The 22,836-nt window shown below is 30.6% G+C and overlaps 3 protein-coding genes across 3 annotated transcripts in view; 1 reads left to right on the top strand and 2 right to left on the bottom strand.

The window, feature by feature from the left end:
• Nucleotides 1-22,836, top strand: part of LOC135957341 (uncharacterized) — an 83,237-nt gene that overhangs the window by 47,901 nt on the left and 12,500 nt on the right. The window lies entirely within an intron of this gene.
• On the bottom strand, nucleotides 559-3,615 carry LOC135958443 (uncharacterized). Its single transcript, XM_065509346.1, has 3 exons — nucleotides 3,520-3,615; nucleotides 961-1,119; nucleotides 559-891 (listed from the first exon to the last, which is right to left on the bottom strand). Exons 1-3 carry the CDS (start codon nucleotides 3,613-3,615, stop codon nucleotides 559-561), a joined length of 588 nt encoding a protein of 195 aa, XP_065365418.1.
• Nucleotides 9,989-10,721, bottom strand: LOC135958442 (uncharacterized). The gene is made up of 3 exons (XM_065509345.1): nucleotides 10,626-10,721; nucleotides 10,395-10,553; nucleotides 9,989-10,321 (listed from the first exon to the last, which is right to left on the bottom strand). Exons 1-3 carry the CDS (start codon nucleotides 10,719-10,721, stop codon nucleotides 9,989-9,991), a joined length of 588 nt encoding a protein of 195 aa, XP_065365417.1.

The following is a 22,836-nucleotide window of genomic DNA, read 5'->3' as shown; positions in this document are numbered from 1 at the left end:
TTTGTTGGCACAAAAATTCGACATTTTTGAAGCAACAAAAAACGTTGTTGACTCTATAATGTATAATAATTAAGTGAGGATAAATGACAGATATGTACCCACATTTTTAAGTCATACACCCAATAAGAAATACATGAACAAAGCAAGCAAGTATCGAAGTCCCGATCTTCGTACTAAAATCGGTACCGACCGAGAGTCGAAGCATTTATCTCGACGGATTGTACTCATTAGCTAGTCATAGTCAAACTTGTAGTAACCCGACCGAGAGTCGAAGCATTTATCTCGTCGAATTGTATTAATTAGCTAGCCTAAGCTTATTCATCCTCTCGGATTGGAAGCTGAAGGTAGGAAGCTAACCTTTGAAGAACCTGAACAGACTAGGCATACCCTGGATCTAAACAAAAACTGCATTACAATATAAATAACCACTAAATATTCAAACCCCCAAATATTGAACTTCTTTTGGGATATGCGAATAAACTAATTTTGTTTTTATTGTACGAGTAGTCACAATCACAAAATAATGACTACTCAAAACTACCAATTTCCAATATTCAATTACATTGCGGGTGTAACTTCAGCAATTATTTCCATTTCCCAATCAACAGCGCCCGTGCCAATAATTACAAGTTTATAGAAACCTTCTTGTAAATGATTAGGCAGACCATCTTGAGAAAACTGGCAGGCATCAAAGGTATATAGTTTTTTTTCAAAGGGTGGCTCAAAAGTATCCTCGAAAACCGGTAGATCTGAGCAGTCCTTTAAGGTGCCCATTAAAACATCTTTGTAGTGAGTGTTGAAGAAATTATGAAAGTGTAAGGCTGGCATTTGAAAGGGTAAAACATTGTATTCATTATCACCCTGGGCACTGCGATAAGATTTAGCTGCAATCTGTGACCACAAAAAGTTATTATTAAATATATAATTAAAACTTAGTGTTGTTATAAATAAAATATTTACAGTATTTCCATCACCCTCGACAATATCAAAATTAATAAGTATAGTACCGGAAATGGCATAGACACCACGAGAAACTCTTTCAATATCTAAATCAACTTTCATCTTTTCAGTATCTGAAGATTGAGAAGTAAGTGATTTAAGTTCATACGACCAGGTTTTCTAAAAAGATAAAATAAAGTGCAGTCATATAAGGATTAAGATCGAAAATTGTTTAACATACATATATGTTAATAAAAATTAAACCACTAAACTTACAGTTTTCAATCTTTTTTTATTTGATTGAAATTATTGTTACAATTTACAAAAAAAAAAATAATATTTTTATAGTTCTAATCACTAATGATGAAATTTTGAACCTTTTTTGAAAACCCTTCCATTATGGTTTTTATCGAGCTTTATGTCACTTTGATCGAACAGGTTGTCCATCTCCGTTTAAAATCTACCACACTTTTGGACACCTTTTTTATGCTCTCAATTCTCTTTTAACAAGAGCTCAATATCTCTCCACTGGCCTTAGCTCGAGGCAGTTTGGAGGAATTGTCTCTCTTGGTGCAAATATCACATTACTGTTCTTGTACCACTCAAGACCTTTCTTACCATAGTGACAGATGCCAAATCAGGCCTAAAAGGTCTTATGAATGGAAGCATTCTTTTTTGTAAATATTCCTTGATGTAAATTTCGGTATTTATAGAGCCCTTTGTAACAAATTTTTGGCTTTTTTGCCGCAACTGCATATTGCTTGCCATACCAAGAACTTTTTGAGCAATTTTGTTTGCTTTTGTGTCCCAAACTTTTCTTCAACATTCCTTCGAGCATCTGCGACATAAAACAAGTAAGAAAGTATGGTCGGTCAAGCCTGACCATATAATACCCTACAAAGCAAAAACATTTTTCTTTTAAAATTTCAATAATTTATATTTTTGAGTGATTTTCGGAAGTGGGCCTTATATGGGGGCTATGACCAATTATGGACCGATCACAATGAAACTAGATCGTGTGATTTATGTCTCTATGAAAGTTTACTATGTTGAATTTTGTGAGTATACCAACATTTTTAAGCGATTTGTGCACGTTAAAGTTATTTTCGGAAGCGGGTCTATATGGGAGCTATGACTAATTATGGATCGATCGTAACAAAATTTGGTGACATGAATTTTGTATATATAAAACTTATTTGGAGCGCAATTTGTGGAGATACATTTATAAATTAGACATTTATGACCGATAAAGTCCAATTTCGGAAGGACATTTGTATGGGGGCTAGGTGAAATAATGAACCGATTTCAGCCAGTTTCAATAGGCTTGGTCCTTGGGCCGAAAAAATAATATGTACCAAATTTGATCGAAATATCTTGAAAATTGCGACCTGTACTCTGCGCACAAGGTTTACTTGGACAGCCAGCCAGCCGACCAGACGGACGGACGGACATCGTTTAATCAACTCAGAAAGTGATTCTAAGTCGATCGGTATACTTTAAGGTGGGTGTTAGACTAATATTTTTGGGCGTTACAAACATCTGCACAAACGCATAATACCCTCCCCATCCCCACTATGGTGGTGCACGGTATAAAAATTGACCCAGAACCTGTGAAAAATTTTTATGATATTTCGATAAAATTTGGTCCATATTATTTTTTCGGCCCAAGGACAAAGCCTATTGAAACTGGCTGAAATCGGTCCATTATTTCACATAGCCCCCATACAAATGTCCTCTCGAAATTGGAGTTTATCGGTCATAAATGTTTAATTTATATATGTATCTACACAAATTTCGCTCCAAATAAGTTTTATATATACAAAATTCATGTCACCAAATTTTGTTACGATCGGCCCATAATTAGTCATAGCTCCCATATAGACGTGCTTCCGAAAATCACTTAAAAATGGTGGTATATACAAAAACTTCATCATAAATAACTTTCATATAGACATAAATCACACGACCTAATTTTATGGTGATCGGTTCATAATTGGTCATAGCTCCATATAAGGCCCACTTCCGAAAATCACTCACGAATATAAATTATTGATATTTTAAAAGAAAAATATTTTTAATCATTTACTTGGTGTACGATATTATGTGGTTGGGCTTGACCGACCATACTTTCTTAATTGTTTTGTATAAAATTTGACTTCAATTTCCGTGCTCTGTCTTTGGCTTCTAAATTTTTAGCAGAGTTCCTGTCAGCAACTTTTTGAGCCTTGTATGCTTTTAAATCTGCATTGGTTTTAACTTTTCGTACCAAATAGTCCAAGTACTGACCTAATCGGGCTGCTTTCCTACCGAATGTGTTGATAGCTCTTTTGAAAATACTTTCTATTTTTTTGGCTTCAAAAACATCATGCGGACCATCCTTCTACCTGAACCAGGCTTTCTATCAACGGGCAAGTTCTCCCGGTACTGTTTAATAACATTGGAAACAGTTTCATAGCAGACCTTTGATTGTTTAGCTAACATTTTGTAGGACCAAGTTTGGTTTTGTTGAAAATTTTTCGATCTCAGTCCTTAATTTGAGCTAATTTTAACATTAAATTAAATATTTTTTGTCATTCTTACCTTTGGTTCCATCTGTCCTGCCGTTTGCACAATCAAGAATATTGCATTGATTAGACAAATTATCGTTAAACTTTTACTAAGATTTTTAGTCCCCATTGCTCAAGGTTACAGTTCTAAGTCAGACTTCCGTTAGAACAGTTATTTCTAAAATCGCAGCTATTTATTTGTTACTGTTAGTTTTAGTATAATTATTTTAACAAAAATAACATTTATTATCTACAATTTATTATTTACAAAGCAATTGTCATGTAAAGACAAACGAGTATTGATCAAAAAGATTGATAAAACGACATTTACATGAGTTTAACATTTAATTATAATTTATGCGTCAGATTCATGATAAACTGGACATTTCGGATACAAGCCTCTCACGAAGCCGCGTCGCATGGCTTTTGGCCGATGGACTTAATTTTATTTGCAAAATTTTAATGCCATTCAAGAGTAAACATATTGAAACTAAGGTAGCTAAAACAAGTTAGAGAGCTGCTATATTCTCCTGTGCCGAATCTTATATACCCTTCACCAAGTTATACATAAAAATATTTTTATTTAAACAAAATTAATTTTTTTTTAATTGTTTTAAATTGTTTTTAAATTTTTTTTTCCAAATTGTTTTTAATTTTTTTTAAATTTTAACATTTTTTTAATTTTTAAAAAAAATTATTTTTGGAAAAATAATTTATGTCCAAAAAAATTTTTGAAGGAAAAAAAATTCGGGTTAAAAAATATAGTTTCCGATTTTGACCCATTGTAGGTCCAACTTACTATGGTTTTATATACGTCATTACAAAGGTCTTTGAAATATCTATAATTAGATATCCATATTGTCTTTATTTATTTAGTAATCCAGATATAGATCAAAAGTAGGGCAAAAATCGAGGTTGTCCCGGTTTTTTTCATATATCTCAGCCATTTATGGGCTGATTTTGTCGATTTTAAATAGCATGTCGAGCCGGAAGAATTCCCGACATACTTATGTATGAATCGTATATTTAGGTTATTTCGGTGCTACGGAAAGTTGATTTCAACAAAAAGACGGACTTCGCTATCTATTACGATCCAGAATATATATACTTTGTGGGGTCGCAAATAAAAAATGTAGAAATTACAAACGGAATGACAAACTTATATATATCCTTGCCACTCATGGCGAAGGGTTTAAAAATTAGATAAAACAAGTAAGAAAGTTGGTCCGATCACCATGAAATTACGTCGTGTGATTTATCTTCTTTATATATATAATTCTTCTGTACGTGTGTTAGTAACTAAACTCCTCCTTAACGGCTGGGCCGATTTCGATAAAATTTGTTGTGTGTGTTTGATTGGGTCCCTGGATGGTTTAGATTCACAATTGACCTATATAGGATCAATGGGCATGGCACCTTCCATACAAAGTAAAAATTTATTATTGTATATGTGGAGTACTATTATAGTGGGAGTCTTCTAACTTTGTGTGAGATATGGCAGAACAACGTTTGCCGGGACAGCTAGTTTATATATGAAAATTATTTATGTTGAATTTTTAGGAGATTTAGACACATTAAAGTGATTTTCGGAAGCGGGTTTATATGGGAGCTATGATTAATTACACTATGCAACAAATGAAGACTTTTGGAAAAACACAAGATCATGACAGTATAGGTTCGACTCTACTACCAAAGGGTAGTAAAACCCTATACTCAGTTTGTCCATTTTGGTGACCGATTTTTTTTTATGGGCCCCCAAAGTTTCTGAAAATCAGTGGGGCCTCTAAAAAAGGTGTCATCAGTTTTTGGTTAACAGCTAATTCAGACTTTGTGATACGGCTTAACTTTATATGGCAATAATATAGCTAAGAGTCCGCCAAATAAATTTTGTTAAAATTTTTTTCCAAAAAATTGCTTTTTCGTGCACTTTTGTTGAAAAAATATAGGAAGAAAAATTTTTTTTTTTACTTTTTTTAGAATAACTTCCAGGGACTCCTAATTTTTCAATAACAATATTTTGCAAAGTTGTAGCTACGGTCAATATGAATAACTCTTGTGAACATATCAATGCAATCCGAACATATCTACGCATTCTAAATAGCTGTCAAAAATCACTTTGTAGCTTAAAAGTTTTAGTTTTTTACTATTTTTTGACTCTAAAACAAAAATTTTTGTTAAAAATGTATGCGTGTATACTTCTCTATTGTGCTGGAATAACGAAGAATGGGCAATGGTATGATCCGGGCGCATCTTTTTATCCAATATTGATCACGCAAGACCGGCTTGATGCAAGATATGAAAAAACATCAACATTTTTGAAAGTAGGAAAGGTTTGTGGAGCTTCTGAAGAGTAAATATAGGCTTTTTATATAAGTTTTTAATATCGGTGGAAACCTTATGATTTGGAGATTGACATTTTAGTGAACTGAATAAATTTTGTGTTTTTTCGGACGTATTTTACCTTAAAAACTAACTATATTATAAAATGGTGATTTTCCATCAAGAAAAATACAAACTTTGAATTAATGTAAAATTTGGAAGTAGTATAGATCTATATGTTCTTAAGGCAATCACTAATGTTGCCATTCTTTGTTTTCAAACATCGAAATTCCTAAAACGGGGAAAATGTGTTCCAAAAACTGAGTTTTTTTTAGAAAATAGGCCACTTTGACGTTATTTACAGTATGATAGTAAAAAAGTTTTGTATGTATATAAACAATATATAGGGCCATACAAGTATGACGAGCTTTTGAGGATCGGTGCTTTGCGTTTTTAGAATTTTTTACTCAAACCTAAAATTTTGTTTCAAAATTGGCCAAGTTTGGATAGGGCTCGGGGGTACACTGTCCGCTTAAGTTAATCAAATTTTACTTTATACGTTTTTGCATTAAGTTCTCTTTCCAGATCATAAAAAAATGTATATAGCCACGAAGAAAATTAGTTTTTTATAAAAGAAAAAATATGGGGACTTTTTTGGGAAAAACTTAAAAAACACACGCATACAAAGTTGAAATATATAAAAAGATGCTTCAACTTTGGATGCGTGTAACTTTTTATAGGGACGAAATAATTGTTATCAGGTTTGTTTTATTTTCTTTAGAATTTTATCGCAAATATACGTCGTATATAAAAAAACAAATTTCGACCTTTCGTAGGCCCATCGTATATAAAATACAAAAAAAAGATCGAGCAAAATTAAAAAAAAAATTAAACTTAAATATCTCTTGAACTAAAAGAGATACCTACATATAAAATCATATTTTTGTAGACCTTCTCAAGGACTATCTACATTTTAAATTTCAGCTCATTTGGATCATAAATGGAACATTTTTTTTTAAATGTGTGACATTGAGGGTCCACTCACTGATCCCCATTCCGAACACCTCAGCCGAGTAAATAATACAGCACAACATAGAAGTGTGGACTTGATCATACTATTTTAACAAAAAATCTTTGTTTTAGCGTAAAAAAATAGTAAAAACGAAAATTGTTAAGGTACAAAGTGATATTTATGTGCTATTTAGAGTGACTAGATACGTTCAGAATGAATTGATATGTTCTCAATTGTTGTTCAACTTTACCGTAGCTACAACTTTGCTAAATATTGTTAGTGAAAAATTAGGAGACCCTGGAAGTTATTCTAAAAAAAGTAAAAAAAAAAATTTTTCTTCATATATTTTTTCAACAAAAGTGCACGAAAAAGCTATTTTTTGGAACAAAAATTGTAACAAAATTTATTTGGCCGAATTTTAGCTATATTATTGCCATATAAAGTTAAGCCGTATCACAAAGTCTGAATTAGCTGTTAACCAAAAACTAATGACACCTTTTTTAGAGGCCCAACTGATTTTCAGAAACTTTGGGGGCCCATAAAAAAAAATTGGTCACCAAACTGGACAAACTGAATATAGGGTTCTACTACCCTTTGGTAGTAGAGTCGAACCTATATAGTCATGATCGTGTGTTTTTTTCACTGTTGCACTGTGTTATTGACCGATCATAATAAAATTTGGTGACATGAATTCGGTATATATAAAACTTATTTGGAGCAAAACTTGTGTAGATATTCAATTGAACGGGTTTCTAGTTTAATCGGTTAACCGAGCAAATAATTAATCGTGGTTTAGATTTATTCGGTTAATAATCGGTTAATTTAAAATTATTCGATTAACCGAATAATGTCTATTTTAATTTTAAATTGAAAATACAACCACGAATTTTGTGTACAAAAACATAAATAACAAACAAAACAACAATTCAACCAAAAAAAATAGCTAACAAGGTATTTGAGATCCTTTTTGTATACACATTTGAGTTTTTTTAGGATTTTAGTGAGATCTTCTGAAATAATCTTTTAAAAAAAGAATATAATTTAATTTTTTTCCTTTTAAACGATTTTTTTCTTTAGATTTAATAAAACATGACTTGGAAAAAAACTCTCTCGCTGATTGTAGATGTTGGAGAAATCAAAAGCATGATAAAGAATATCCAATATCTAAGTTTTTTTTAGTTTCTTCTAAACATATCAAATATTTCGTTATACCATTGGATTGTTTTAGATATTGATTACTTTTGTTAGTTTCGTTAAGTTCTGTACATGTAATTGCAAACAAAGTTTCAAATACATGTAAATTAAATATGTCAGTTGTTATTCTCACTAAACATTTTTCTTGGATGTTCGAAAAAATATATAATTTTAATTTGAAATTTGTATTTGAATTGAAATTGTAATGGAAAAATAAATACAAAAAAATATGTTAAAGTGCAAAAAAAAAGGAATTACGGTTAATCGACACAAATTAGTCGGTTTATTTGTTATTTGAAAATCGGCAATTATAAATTATTCGAAATTTTAACCATCCAAACATATATGACCGATAAAGTCCAATTTCGGGAGAACGTTTGTATGGTGGCTAGGAGAAACAATAGACCGATATCAGCCAGTTTCAACAGGCTTGGTCCTTGGTCCGAAAATATTATAAGTACCAAACATTATCGGAATATCTACAAATTTGCGCACAAGGTTTACATGGACATCCAGCCAGTCGGACGGACATCGTTTAATCAGAAAGTGATTCATAATGGCATCGATGGGCATTTCAAATTAATGATATCTCACACATATTTAAATTTATAGATAGTAAGGGCTTAATGAAAGACCCTATATTTTTTTTAAAATTTTTTTCAAAATCCCATTTAGAGCTAACCAACCTATGAAATTGCAGAATATCACAGTATAAATGTATTACCTTTCTGATGATATCAAACACAAGTATTCTCGACCTAAAACATGGCGACAGATAATCTCCAAATATATCCATTGTCGTTAGTTTAAAATAAAATTGTCTATGGAAATTTTGTTTTTTAAAACTTCCATACATTAAACAAGTAAGAATGTATGGTAGGTCAAGCCCGACCATATAATACCCTACACTAAGTAAAAGATTAAAAGCATTTTTCTTTTAAAATTTCAATAATTTATATTTTTGTGTGATTTTCGGAAGTGAGCCTTATATGGGGGCTATGACCAATTATTTACCGATCACCATGAAATTAGGTCGTGTGATTTATGACTAAATTAAAGTTAACTATGTCGAATTTTGTGAGTATACCAAAATTTTTAAGCGATTTATGCACGTTAAAGTGATTTTCGGAAGCGGGTCTATATGGGAGCTATGACTAATCATGGACCGATCGTAACAAAATTTGGTGACATGAATTTTGTATATATAAAACTTATTTGGAGCGCAATTTGTGGAGATACATTTATAAATTAAACATTTATGACCGATAAAGTCCAATTTCGGAAGGACATTTGTATGGGGGCTAGGTGAAATAATGCACCGATTTCAGCCAGTTTCAACAGGCTTGGTCCTTGGGCCGAAAAAATAATATGTACCAAATTTGATCGAAATGTCTTCAAAATTGCGACCTGTACTCTGCGAACAAGGTTTACATGGACAGCCAGCCAGCCGACCAGACGGACGGACATCGTTTAATCGACTCAGAAAGTGATTCTAAGTCGATTGGTATACTTTAAGGTGGGTGTTAGACTAATATTTTTGGGCGTTACAAACTATGGTGGTGCAGGGTATAAAAAATATAAAATTTAAACTTAACTATGGTAGATCATTTGGTCAATTCACAAGGTCTCTTATCAGTCATAATGTCCTAATATATTCCGACTCGGCGGCTTGGCTTAACCGAGTCTTAGGCGATAGGCGCAGGTCTCTGCTGGTTGGTTACGATAACACAATAAACATAGCATACAGAGTAGTATTATTTTAGGACATTTTTTGCTCGAAAAATAATAAAAACAATTGTGAAATATTGTGAATTGACCAATTGACCAGTTTATGTGTAAATAACCACTAATTTTTCAAACCCCCCAAATATAGAATACATTTTGAAATTTTGGTACTTGCGAATAAACATATTCCTTTTTTATTATAGTATGAAATAAATGACTAAATAAAACTCAAAACTATATATTTTCAATTCAATTAGATTTCGGGTGTAACTTCAGCAATTACCTCAATTTCAAAATCAACATCTCCCGTACCAATAATTACAAGTTTATAGAAACCTTCTTGTAAATGATTCGGTAGACCGTCTTGAGAAAACTGGCAGGCATTTAAGGTATATAATTTCTTTTCCAATGGTGGTTCAAATTCATCCTCGAAAACCGGTAAATCTGAGCAGTCTTTTAATGTCCCCATTAAAACATTTTTGTAGTGGGTGTTAAGAACCTTATTAATATGGGTAGGAGGCATTTGGAATGGTAAGACATTGTATTCAGTATCACCCTGGACACTGCGATAAGATTTAGCTGCAACCTGTGACGACAAAAAGTAAATATTAAATGAATATCTATAACTTAGTAAATATTCTAAATATAATAATATTTACAGTATTTGAATCACCATCGACAATATCAATATTAATAAGTGCAGTACCGGAAATGGCATAGACACCACGAGAAACTCTTTCAATTTGCAAATCAATTTTCAGTTTTTCTGTATCCGAAGTTTGTGAAGTAAGTGATTTTAGTTCATACGACCAGGTTTTCTAAAGGGGTAAAAACATAAAATTATATTTTCATAAATATATTTAATTTATTTTCATATATAACAATTTTACCTTTACTGGCAACTGTCCTACCGTTCCCACAATCAAGGATATTACATGGATTAAACCAATTATCGTTAAGATTTTGTTCAGGATTTCAGCCTCCATTGCTCAAGGTTTTAGTTCAAAGTCAAGCTTCAGTTAGAACAGTTATTTTTAAAATCTCTACTATTTATTTCAAACTATGTATTAGATTTATTATAAGTAATTAAAGTATAATAAATTACATATTTAAAGAATGTGATTGATATATTTATGATATACAACATGCAATTTTCATGTAAAGACAAACAAAGTATTGATGAAAAATATTGCTAAAATTACATTGTCACGAGTTTAAACTGTTATAGGCTACACAAAACATTGCAGTTGTTATTTGGTATGGGATATTTTTAAAATTTTATTAGATTCTAAAGTATTTGTTCATATTTCAAAGCCTGCCAAGGTCCGCCCAATGAATATGCATTATAGAGTATTATAGGATCTTTTTTCATCGCAAAGTATTTAGTCATGCGGGGATATTTTGTAATTCGTTTCAAGAGAAACGTATTGTTTCTTCCGAAGCAACCTGAAACATCCTCGATAAATGTTCATTGTATGGCACCAAATTTTGTAAAAAATTTTCTATGAATTTTTTAATTTTTCAAAGTTTTATACATTTTTAAAAAGAAGGCACCATTGCATAAATAGTGATATATAAAACGTCTACCTTGACTTTGGCACTAGTCTTATTAATGGCTTCAAAATAAATAACTGACATTAATTAACTTTATCTTCTAATTCTCTCCGAAGTTTGGTAATGCAGTAGTCGGCAATGCAGTCTCAAAAAATATTTTGCATACTGGCAACATTCAGCAAATTTCCTGTATGTTTTTGATTTGGAATCCATAATGCTGAGTAGTGAAAAATTTATGTTATTCATATTATTTATCAAACTGTAAAAAATTATGATTTCTTTTTTTTTGAAAATTTAAATTTTTAAAACGCCATACAATTTTTGTTTAGTGAGAAAAAAATTTAGATTTCTTAACCCACAGAATCCGCAAGTGCTCAACACTGTGCCGTACATTCCGCCTTCTTTACAAATATAAGCTAGGTTTAATTAGCAGCTATTGGAAGCTTTGAAATCATGGATATCTGGTACCGTCAATATTAATGACAATGGCCAACACAATGAATACACGATACTGGACTCATTCTGAATACAGGTTTTATCACAATATACTGCATAGATACCATCCAAATATTCACTGACAGATCAAGATCATATCATAAGCTCGGATGTGGTATATTTTCGGACCAGAAGAATATGAGACTGTCCCTTAGACTTAAGTTTAAATAATGGCTTTATAAAAATCGCAGAACAACATCAGTATCAAGAAATATAGAACAGGGATAACGACTTGTCTCACCATATCCATCGCATTCTCCAATCATTCTGGTGCTCTAAGGATTTTATCAAACCTCCAAATACTGCACTGTAACAGAAAAGATATTCAGTAGTCCTTCTCGTCATTTCAACTTCTACATAAGTCACTGTAAGGGATTCTCTACCTTTGATCATGTATACCACCTACATAGAGGCCAGTATGCTATAAAGTTTCTTAGATGAACTCTAGGCAGATTTACAGCAAATCGTGTCCTCTATATATCTGGGAAAGATTTTTCTGGTCTCCTTGAGAGAGAGAGAGAGATGTCAATATATCCTCTGAATGCGTTCGAATTTATGGTGGTTCCTGCTTTTGCAATTACTTAATTACTGTTATTATCTTCTATCTTCCCGCGCCCCGGAACCCATACGACGACTGCATTGATATCTTCTCTAGAAAAACCAACCATTTCTGGACAATTTTCAATGTGATGTACACACTCTCTAGAGATCTAATGACTGTTAATAATATCAGTAAATATGTGGATATCCCTGTTCGATATCCCTTAAATTTGTTCTGCCAGGGGGACATTAACCTGGCTGTCTTGGACAATTTTTATCCCAGATATGATAGGTTTAACAATATCCTATAAATATGAATTACGAACACGTACATCAGCAACAATCTTAAATTAAATATTAGAAAATAGGCCACTAAATTTCCTCGAAATCCTCCAATTTCAAATCGGTCCCCATGATAACTTATACTAGTTACAACCGTTCAAAATTGAATTTTAAATCCATATTTACAGTTTATTAGAATCAAAAATAATTGTATCACTGTCCTAAAGTTCAGAATCGATTTCTAACGATTTTCATTGCTTTACCTTATACCTTAATATGCTATTTATTTTCAATTTCATCACTAATAACACTCAGTATTTCATTCCATATTGGGTTCCACTTCAGCAATAATCTCGACTTCCCACTCCACTTCACCATAACCCGATAAGATAATCTTGTATTGACCGGATTCCAAATGATTGGGCATGCCATCCTGTGAAAACTGACACTTATCCAAAATATAGGTTTTCTTTTCTAGAGGTGCTGGAAACTCATCCTCAAAAAATGGCAAATTTGAACAATCCTTAAACGTATCCATAACGACATTTTTGTAATGTGTATTAAGAGCGTCGTAGAAATGACACCGTGACATTTCTAAAGGTAAACTTTTATAGTCGCCATCACTGTTTGCACTACGAAAAGAGGTTATTTCCAACTAAGGAGGGTAAAAAATAAATAAATTTAAATATATTTGTATTATTTTTATGAAGTTTAATAAGGTAATTTACCTCATTTTCATCTCCCTCTGCTATATCAATGTTCATGTTGAACTCTCCGGACAAGGCAAAGACACCGCGTTGAATACGTTCCACACTTAAGCTTAAATTTAATAACTCGGGATTTGAGCTTTTAGTGGTAACAGATGTCAATTCGTACATCCAGTTTTTCTGGAAAACAAATAAATTTGTAATATTATTTAGAGCAGTTTAACTATATTTGTGAATTAAGAATGTTTGTATACATTACAATTAAATAAAATGGACCCAAGCTATACGTAAAATAAAAGGAAGCTAAATGAATAATATAGTTCCTTTAAAACGAAAAAGTTGATAACTCAGCTAGAATCGAACTGTTTTGAAATTAGCCAATCGACTTTCACAACAAAACTCACTGTTTACTCTAACTTTATTAACCTTAATCCTATTTTAATTTACCTTATCCGATGATTTCACATGACCGAATAGTAAAAATATATTTAAAATTCCAATTAAAATTAAACTATTCATTTCAAACTAATTATGACCGCTAAATTCAATAGAATTTCAAGAAACAAAATTCTATAGTTAACAGCTCACATTGTGCTGCATTTTATATGAATTTTTTATTTTATAATTTTATTTTTACAATTTATTTATCATTTTTAATCCAAGAAAACCGAACATGAAAATTTGATGTTGTAAATAATGTAGGTTAATTAATTTAATTAATTTAGTTGTAAATTAATTTAATCTTTACGGAAACTATTTGTGATCTTGATATGAAATATCTAAAATATCTACAACAAATTCGAGCAACATGTACGCGTGTATTAGATATCATTGTAATCTGCATGAAATCTAGTATTAGCTAATATCCTAGGTCTTTATAAAGTCCAATTATAGCTTCAATTGTGAAATCTTATATAATCCAAATATAGCTTCAATTGTAGTTCTTTATGTGGTCCAGTTATAGCTCTAATAGTAGTTCTTTATAAAGTCTATTTCTAGCTTCAATCGAAGGTATTTATGTAGTCCAATTATAGCTTTAATTGTAGAACTTAATGTAGTTAAATTATAGCTTCAATGGTAGGTCCAGTTACAGCTCTAATCGTAGGTCTTTATAAAGTCGGGTTCTAGTTTCAATCAAAGGTCTTCATAAAGTCTAGTTCTAGTTTTAATCATAGGTCTTTATAAAGTCTAGTTCTAGCTTTAATCGTAGAACTTTATATAGTCCAATTATAGCTTCAATCGTAGGTCTTTATATAATACAGTTACAGCTCTAATCGTAGGTCCCTGCTTTTGCAATTGCATATGATACCGGCATTGATATCTCCTCTAGAAAACCCCCCATTTCTGGACAATATTCGATGTGATGTACACACTAGTGTATTTAATTAATCAGGTTTCTGGTTTAATCGGTTAATCGAGCAAATAATTAATCGGGGTTTAGATTTATTCGGTTAATAATCGGTTAATTTAAAATTATTCGATTAAACGAATAAATTCTATTTTTATTTTAAATTGAAAATACAACAACGAATTTTGTGTACAAAAACATAAAAAACAACAAACATAGTATTTGAGATCATTTTTGTATACATATCGCTCATTTGCTGCAACAACGTCATAACTCAGAATCCATGTTTTTTGAACTGAGTAATACAAAATATGCGCCGTTCTATAATCTTTCATATAGTTTTATCAGTTTTCAATAATGTCAATTATTTTTTTACACCACCATAGTGGGGAGGGTATAATGCGTTTGTGCAGATGTTTGTAACGCCCAAAAATATTAGTCTAACACCTACCTTAAAGTATACCGATCGACTTAGAATCACTTTCTGAGTCGATTAAACGATGTCCGTCCGTCCGTCTGGTCGGCCGGCTGGCTGGCTGTCCATGTAAACCTTGCGCGCAGAGTATAGGTCGCAATTTTGAAGATATTTCGATGAAATTTGGTACATATTATTTTTTCGGCTCAAGGACCAAGCCTATTGAAACTATCTGAAATCGGTCCATTATTCCACCTAGCCCCCATACAAATGTCCTTCCGAAATTGGACTTTATCGGTCATAAATGTTTAATTTATATATGTATCTCCACAAATTCCGCTCCAAATAAGTTTTATATACACAAAATTCATGTCACCAAATTTTGTTACGATCGGTCCATAATTAGTCATAGCTCCCATATAGACCCGCTTCCGAAAATCACTTTAACGTGCATAAATCGCTTAAAAATGTTGGTATACACACAAAAATTCAACAGTCATAAATAACACGACCTAATTTCATGGTGATCGGTCCATAATTGGTCATAGCCCCCATATAACCCCACTTCCGAAACTCACTCAAAAATATAAATTATTGAAATTTTAAAAGATAAATGTTTTTGTCTTTTACTTAGTGTAGGGTATTATATGGTCCGGCTTGACCGAAAAATGTATTTCTATGGTCATTCATACAAAAATGATTACCAAATCCAACACTAGCGCAGATATCTTAATTTTATACAAAAAAAATAAATTTTTTAATGTGTTTTTATCATTACTTAAATGTTAACATTTTTCTTTTAAAATTTCAATAATTTATATTTTTGAGTGATTTTCTGAAGTGGACCTTATATGGGGGCAGACTTGGGCACTACCAATTACATTTTGTAATTAATTACAGGTCCAATTACCAATTACGTGTAATTGGTAATTGACAATAACCAATTACCAATTACACGTAATTTGTAATTGGTGAATGCCAATTACCAATTACATGTAATTTGTAATTGGTGGATGCCAATTACCAATTACACGTAATTTGTAATTGCTGAATGCCAATTACCAATTACATGTAATTTGTAATTGGTGAATGCCAATTACCAATTACATGTAATTGGGTAAAATATAATTGAAACTGAAAGTAATTGGTGAAAAATGTGTAATGATTACTTTTAAAGTATTTATTACCAACAATGTAATTATTAACAAATTCGTGCATTACACAATATACAAAACACAATATACAAAACAAATTTTAATAGAAAGCAAATATGTTATTATCATAAAATAACATAATGTTTCAATAATATTTAATCAATATAAATAATACATAAATTTATAACTTTCTTAATTTACTTTTATATTGTAAAAAAGTAGTAACAATAGTTTTAACCAAAATATAACAGAAAAACAAACAATAAGAAAAAACAAAATGTACAAAATTTTTGAAAATTAAACACCTAACAACTAAATAAAATCTTTATTGGCTTTTAAAAGAACCAATTTTTCAAACTGTTCGTCTGAAAGTTTTTGACGTTTCGGAGCTAGCACTATTCCAGCAAATGAAAAAAGTCTCTCTACAGGTGCAGACGAGGTAAGAGGAGTATTGGAGCGCTCAAATGCTTTTAAAATTGTTGGAAAATTTTTCAATGTTTCAAATGTTGAATCTGGATTACGCATGTATTGTTGAAATTCCAGTTTTATATAACTTTTGTCATTCGCAGGGTGTATTACGTTATCTAAAATAAAATTAATTCAAAAGTGTTAATTAACCTGTTACCGATAGATTTCTCGAAATAATAAATACCTTCAGTATTATCTTCACCAAAGTCAAATATAGATGATGTAGACGCCTCTATTTCGGGAACGCATTTAGGCGTATATAATTGGAACTTCTGACAATACCGAACTAAAATGCTTTCCATATCTTTTTGGGATTTATTGGAGAGATTTGAAATTGCGTTAAACCATTTAAGCTTAAAATTGGGATTTGTCATGGCAGCCACAACAGCATCATGAGATTCATTATTAAGGTAAAAAAAATTATTGAAGCGATTTAAAAGACCACGTTGCATAGCTTCGACTACCTTTCCCAAATAACACAAATTTCCACACATTATTTTATCAGTTTTAACTTTCAGCGTTACCAATGATGGAATTAACATTCCGTAAAATATCTGATTCTCTCCTTGAAGATAATCCAATATATCTGCAAAGGGTTTCATCACATCACAAAATTCTTTAAGATATGCCAGATCTGTTGATAAAAATTTTGTTATTTCTAACTCTGTACACAGGCTGTCTAAGAAATCTTCTTTTTGGATGATTTGCTTTGTGGAGTTGTATAATGAATTCCAACGTGTATCGCATGGTGTTGTCAGTGATGAATCAATTATATTGGCTATTATTTCTGAAGATTTGGGCCTATTGGCTTTTCTCCAAACGGCATTGCATTTATGAAAAGCCTTACAAAAAAAATTATAATTTGAATGAAAAATGACTTAAGATTAAAATGTTTATGTTTTAGTGATACCAACCTGTAAGTGTATAGAATGTACTTCTCGATCTTCTTTAATAGCACTATTAAAGTCAGTGGTAGCTATTAAAGAAATGGTATGGCTGGCGCAGCGATAATGTTTTGGCAGATTTAACGAATTATCAGAGTCGTCCAATACCATAAATTCAATTTCTTCATCGTCACTTTGTTCATCTGAATCGTCAGAGCTAATTTCAAGCATATCCTCATCAGTTATATTTCTTTGCCTTATATCCTCGAAACTTTTAATTCCAAATTCCTTAAAAGCCTTTACAAAGTTACTGCCATTGTCCGTCACTGTAGCAACTGTATTAAGTGCATTTAAACCGAATTCATTATTTATGTCTTGTATTATTTCCGCAATTCGGTTGAATGTGTGTGACCCTGAAAATCTTCTACAAGCCAATGCAGCTGACACTCTATTAACCTTCGCTTTACCAATACCCACCCGGGTGACCACATCGATTTTATTGGTTTAATATTTTTTTTTAATTTTGTTTCGATTTAAATGAAATTTGTACTCACTGAACAAATTCTAGAGTTCTATAAAATTTAATAGAACCATTTTAAACTTTTTATAATGTTTTTTCAATTTTTTAAAATTTCGTTCGTCGCATATATTTATAGAAGTGTAGTGTCACCCGGGTGGGTATTGGTATACCATGTACATAAAAAACCTTTGGTAAAGCGAAGGTTAAAATCCTTGTTCAACCAATGGCACGTATAGCCAAAGAAACTTCTGTGCCTGTTGGACCAAATGTCAGCGGTTGTGCAAAAGTATTTAGATGAGACACACTAAAGGAATTTCTTATTCTTGATCTAGAATCGTTGAACTTTTGTTTTATATCTCTAGATACAACTCTACGGCTTGGAATTTTAAGATTAATACGGCTTTTAAACATCTGCCTAAAAAAAGGATTATCAACTATCGACAGAGGTGATGTCGTTTGAATTACAAAGTTGTTAATGTCGTTCTGAAACGATTGTTGTTTTGTTTCCCCTTTTTTTGTAACAACTTCAATTTATATTCGTTGTATTCCGATTCATGTTTTCTTTTCAAATGCGTTATGAAATTTGAAGTAACCCCATAAACTCCTTTTATTACTGTTAGCTTATCAATACAGTTCAAGCATTTGGCTGATATTTTGTCTCCACTTCCTGGTCTAGCCGGTGTCTCTTCAATATTAGAAGACTAAATCATGTTTAAAAAGCACATACAAATTGAAAGAATCATACATGTAAAAAATTTTTTTTAAATCGAAAATACAAAGGTGTTATTAGGGATGATGCATCCCAAAGCGTACAGAAAACATCCATTTTCGGATTTGTCATTTCCGATTTTAATGAGATTTACAACAATTATTAGGTTATAAAATTTGATTTTAATACTAAATGGTCAAAAAATCGGGTATGTGTTTATGAATACAAATTTGCAGGGAAGCATGAATAACAGGTCCACAGCAAAACGAGGCTTGAATAAACACTATATAGATTTAATGCACCATGGCCATACGATTTTTTTTGCTCAAGGTGGATTTTTATCACTTTTTCTATATTTTAACACGGTTATATCTCGGTATACCGTAAGGAATATCTCTTTTGTGTCTGAAGCAAAGTTGTAGATATTGAATAGGAGAAAAAAAGCGGAACATACCTACCCGAAAAAAGTGCCCATTTTTTTAAATTTTTCAGTTTTTGAAAAAATTTTGCTACTAAATAAATACTTTTGCAATTGAATGCAAAAGAATCGAAATATGTACGTAATTATCGTTGTAATGATATATAAATGACAAAATTTGATTAAAAAAAATTAAAGTTATTACAAATTCGACAGACCATTAACGTGTTTCAGGCCACCTGAACAAAAAATGTATTAACAAAATTAAGATATTTCGAGAAAAATTAAAATAAAAGCTCATTTTTACTTAAAATATGTCCATATTTACTTGTATATGAGTTTTTGTCTTCGTAAGATACAGCTAACCTATTCGCAGGTATAACCAAAAAAAATATTTTTTTTAACGGCTGTTTCAAAACTCCATTTTCAAATTTTTAAAAATGTTGTTAAACAAATTTCAGATTTTTTCGATCATAACATTGGGGTTTATTGAGATCAAAATAGGGAATAAAAATATGAAAAAATTATGTCAATACCTCTTACAGGTTTTCCGTACCTGCGATTTAAATTTTTCGTTTTTCAAGAAAAACTAATTTTTTGTCCATATTTAGGCGAATGAGTCCAATTTCCTTACTGTTATAAATTTTAAGTAAAACCTATTCACAATATTATAGTCCTTGTAATTTTAAATATGTTCTGGAAGTTTTACTAAAATCGGAAAACGATAACCTTTGAATCGTGAAGGTCAAAGGTCTAATTTTTCAATATTTGGAATTTCTAATGAAAAGACAGCGAAATGTTATATATTTTTGGGCCGATTTTCGTGAAACTTGAGGAAAATATATATTGGGGTCTAGCATTTACAACAACAGTGAAAAAATAGATTTTAACCTTTAAGAGGACTTGGGGTCAAAATGGTTGTGTTTTTCGTGATTTTAAAAGTTGAGGGTAATTTGGACCCCAAGTGCTGCTAAGGGTTAATTTCCATTTTTGTGCTGTTATTTTAAATTCTGGACTTTATGTTATATTTTCCTTAAGTTGCATTAAAATCGGCCCAAAAATATATAACATTTCGCTATCTTTTCATTAGAAATTCCAAATATTGAAAAATTTGACATTTGACCTTCACGATTTAAAGGTTATCGTTTTCCGATTTTAGTAAAACTTTCAGACCATATTTAGAATTACCAGGATTATAATACTATGAATAAGTTTTACTTCAAATTTATAACAGTAAGGAAATTGGACTCATTCTCTTGAAAATCGCAAAATTTAAATCGCAGGTACGGAAAAACTGTAAGATGTATTGACATAATTTTTTCATATTTTTATTCTCTATTTTGATCTCAATAAACCCCAATGTGATGATCGAAAAAATCTGAAATTTGTTTAACAAAATTTTTAATAAATTTGAAAATGGAGTTTTGAAACAGCCGTTAAAAAAAATTATTTTTTTGCCCATACCTGCGAATAGGTTAACGGTATCCTAGGAAGACAAAAACTCATATACAAGTAACTGTGGACATATTTTAAGTAAAAATGAGCTTTTATTTTAATTTTTCTCGAAATATCTTAGTTTTTTTCCTAAATTTTTTGTTCAAGTGGCTTGAAACACGTTAATGGTCTGTCGAATTTGTAATAACTTTAAATTTTTTTAATCAAATTTTGTCATTTATATATCATTTTCAGCACTTAACATTTAGGCCTAGTGTCACAATATTCCACCCGGCACTCTTTGAAATCTAAAAAAAAAATCGGCTATCACTCTAATATGTATGTATGTAAATTACAAAGCAGCTAGTAATTTTACACAAAAAAATTGTCAAACGTCAAATCTTCAAATTTACTGTAAAAAATCGTACACAAAAAAATCGTGACATAAAACCACTGAAAACGTAAAATTGGAGATGACAAATGCGAAAGCTGTCCGCTCTGGGATAGCTTTATTTGTATACTAAATTAATTACTATCTTTGTAAATTCTAAATCTTAAAGACTTACCTCAATTTCGAAAAGTTCCTTAAATAATATTTCACATTTAGTATTAGATCTAATACTAGTTTCACTTGAACTTGTTTCTTCTGATAGAAATTCCATTTTATAGGCTTTAATTAAGTTTTTTTAATAATTTATTAATAATTACACACTTCTACTGCTACAAAAAAACTTTTTGTCAGAACTTGAAAAGCGACAATACAAAAACCGTTTTCAAAGATTTTGAAACACCCTCAAAATTTTGAGTTATTTTAAAAAAAATTGTTTACGGCAGGTCCGTAGTACTTTAGTACCTCAAACTTACACATTTTTAGACCTTTTTCAAAATATTAGACAGTAATGGAAAGGTAAAGAATTACACTTTCATATAATGTATGCATAAAATGTATATTCCAAGAAATTTGGTATAAATTCAAAATTTTTTTTATTTGTTAAAATTTAAACTTTTTCTACAAAATTTACCTTGTAAATTAAAAACCGTACAAATATTTTTTTGTTTTTGATTTATTAATTATTTTTTTATTCATATGCGATAGAAGAGAACATATTAAAGAAGTGTTAATGAATTTCATCTAAATTGATAAATGTTTTGTTAAGAATTACATTTTCTTATACATTGGTAATCATTTTCATAAACTTTTTTATCAAAATAAGCAATGAAAAGCTAGTAAAATCAAAAAAGTTGATAAATTTTGTTTTTTTCAGATATTCTTAACGAAAACAATACATATAATTACAAATGTATAAAAAAATGCACATAATTTTAAAGAGTAATTGGTTTTCTTTCTATAAAAAATTAAAATCGGAAAAAAACTGACTGAGTTAAACTTCGATAAGTTGATGAACATCACTGAAAACGGGTTTCTTAGAATAACTTCTGAATTAGAGGATATTTCTGAAAATTTTTTTACACAATTTGTCGTTTTTCAAGTTTTTTTTTCACTGTAGCACCGTGTTATTTTAATTGTTACAAATTTTATTTTTCAAGCAATGCACATGCGTTTCTTAAATTATCATTCACTGAATTCACTATTATCACTTTTTTAAAAGACTTCATGTAAAATAAATATATTATACAAATAACACAATAGAGCGAATGAGAATTAAATGCACTCAAGCTTGATTTGTAAAAACATCACAGCTTAGACAAAACAACAACAATAAACAATGCTTTAATATTTTCATAGTACCGACTCAAACAGTAGTAACTATGTATGTGAGTACAGCAAAAACAAAAATAAAGTAACTGCTGTATTGTTTTTACAAGAAGATTAACATAAGGCATATGCTGTATTGTTTTTACAAGAATATGCCAGTTTGCATTAATATGCTGTTTAATTCTTTTTCAATTCTTAATTTCTTTTCATACTAAAGAAAATAAATTGAATTAAATTATAATTGAATCCAATAACTATATAACTCAAATATTTAAAAAATATAAATTCCTGCTTATTTTTAAATTATTTTTGTTTTAAAAAATATTTTTGTCTTAAAGTTTTTTTTCTTTCCTAAATGGTGAACCAAACAAAAGGCTAGAATTCGCCACCATTTGTGTATTTTGGATACCTTTTAAATTATTATTTAATGGTATTTAGAAATTTAAAAAAAATGTT

Source organism: Calliphora vicina, chromosome 4 (genome assembly GCF_958450345.1).
Source record: "Calliphora vicina chromosome 4, idCalVici1.1, whole genome shotgun sequence".
NCBI classification, from domain to species: domain Eukaryota; kingdom Metazoa; phylum Arthropoda; class Insecta; order Diptera; family Calliphoridae; genus Calliphora; species Calliphora vicina.
The sequence above is the reverse complement of the archived record's forward strand: the minus strand, read 5'-3'. Positions and strand labels throughout refer to the sequence as shown.

Coding starts and splice junctions, on each gene's coding strand:
- LOC135958443 (XM_065509346.1), bottom strand. CDS start 3,615: ATGGGGACTAAAAATCTTAGTAAAAGTTTAACGATAATTTGTCTAATC. Junction 1,120..3,519: donor CAGGACAGATGGAACCAAAG/GTAAGAATGACA, acceptor TTATCTTTTTAG/AAAACCTGGTCGTATGAACT. Junction 892..960: donor TCGAGGGTGATGGAAATACT/GTAAATATTTTA, acceptor TTGTGGTCACAG/ATTGCAGCTAAATCTTATCG.
- LOC135958442 (XM_065509345.1), bottom strand. CDS start 10,721: ATGGAGGCTGAAATCCTGAACAAAATCTTAACGATAATTGGTTTAATC. Junction 10,554..10,625: donor TAGGACAGTTGCCAGTAAAG/GTAAAATTGTTA, acceptor TTACCCCTTTAG/AAAACCTGGTCGTATGAACT. Junction 10,322..10,394: donor TCGATGGTGATTCAAATACT/GTAAATATTATT, acceptor TTGTCGTCACAG/GTTGCAGCTAAATCTTATCG.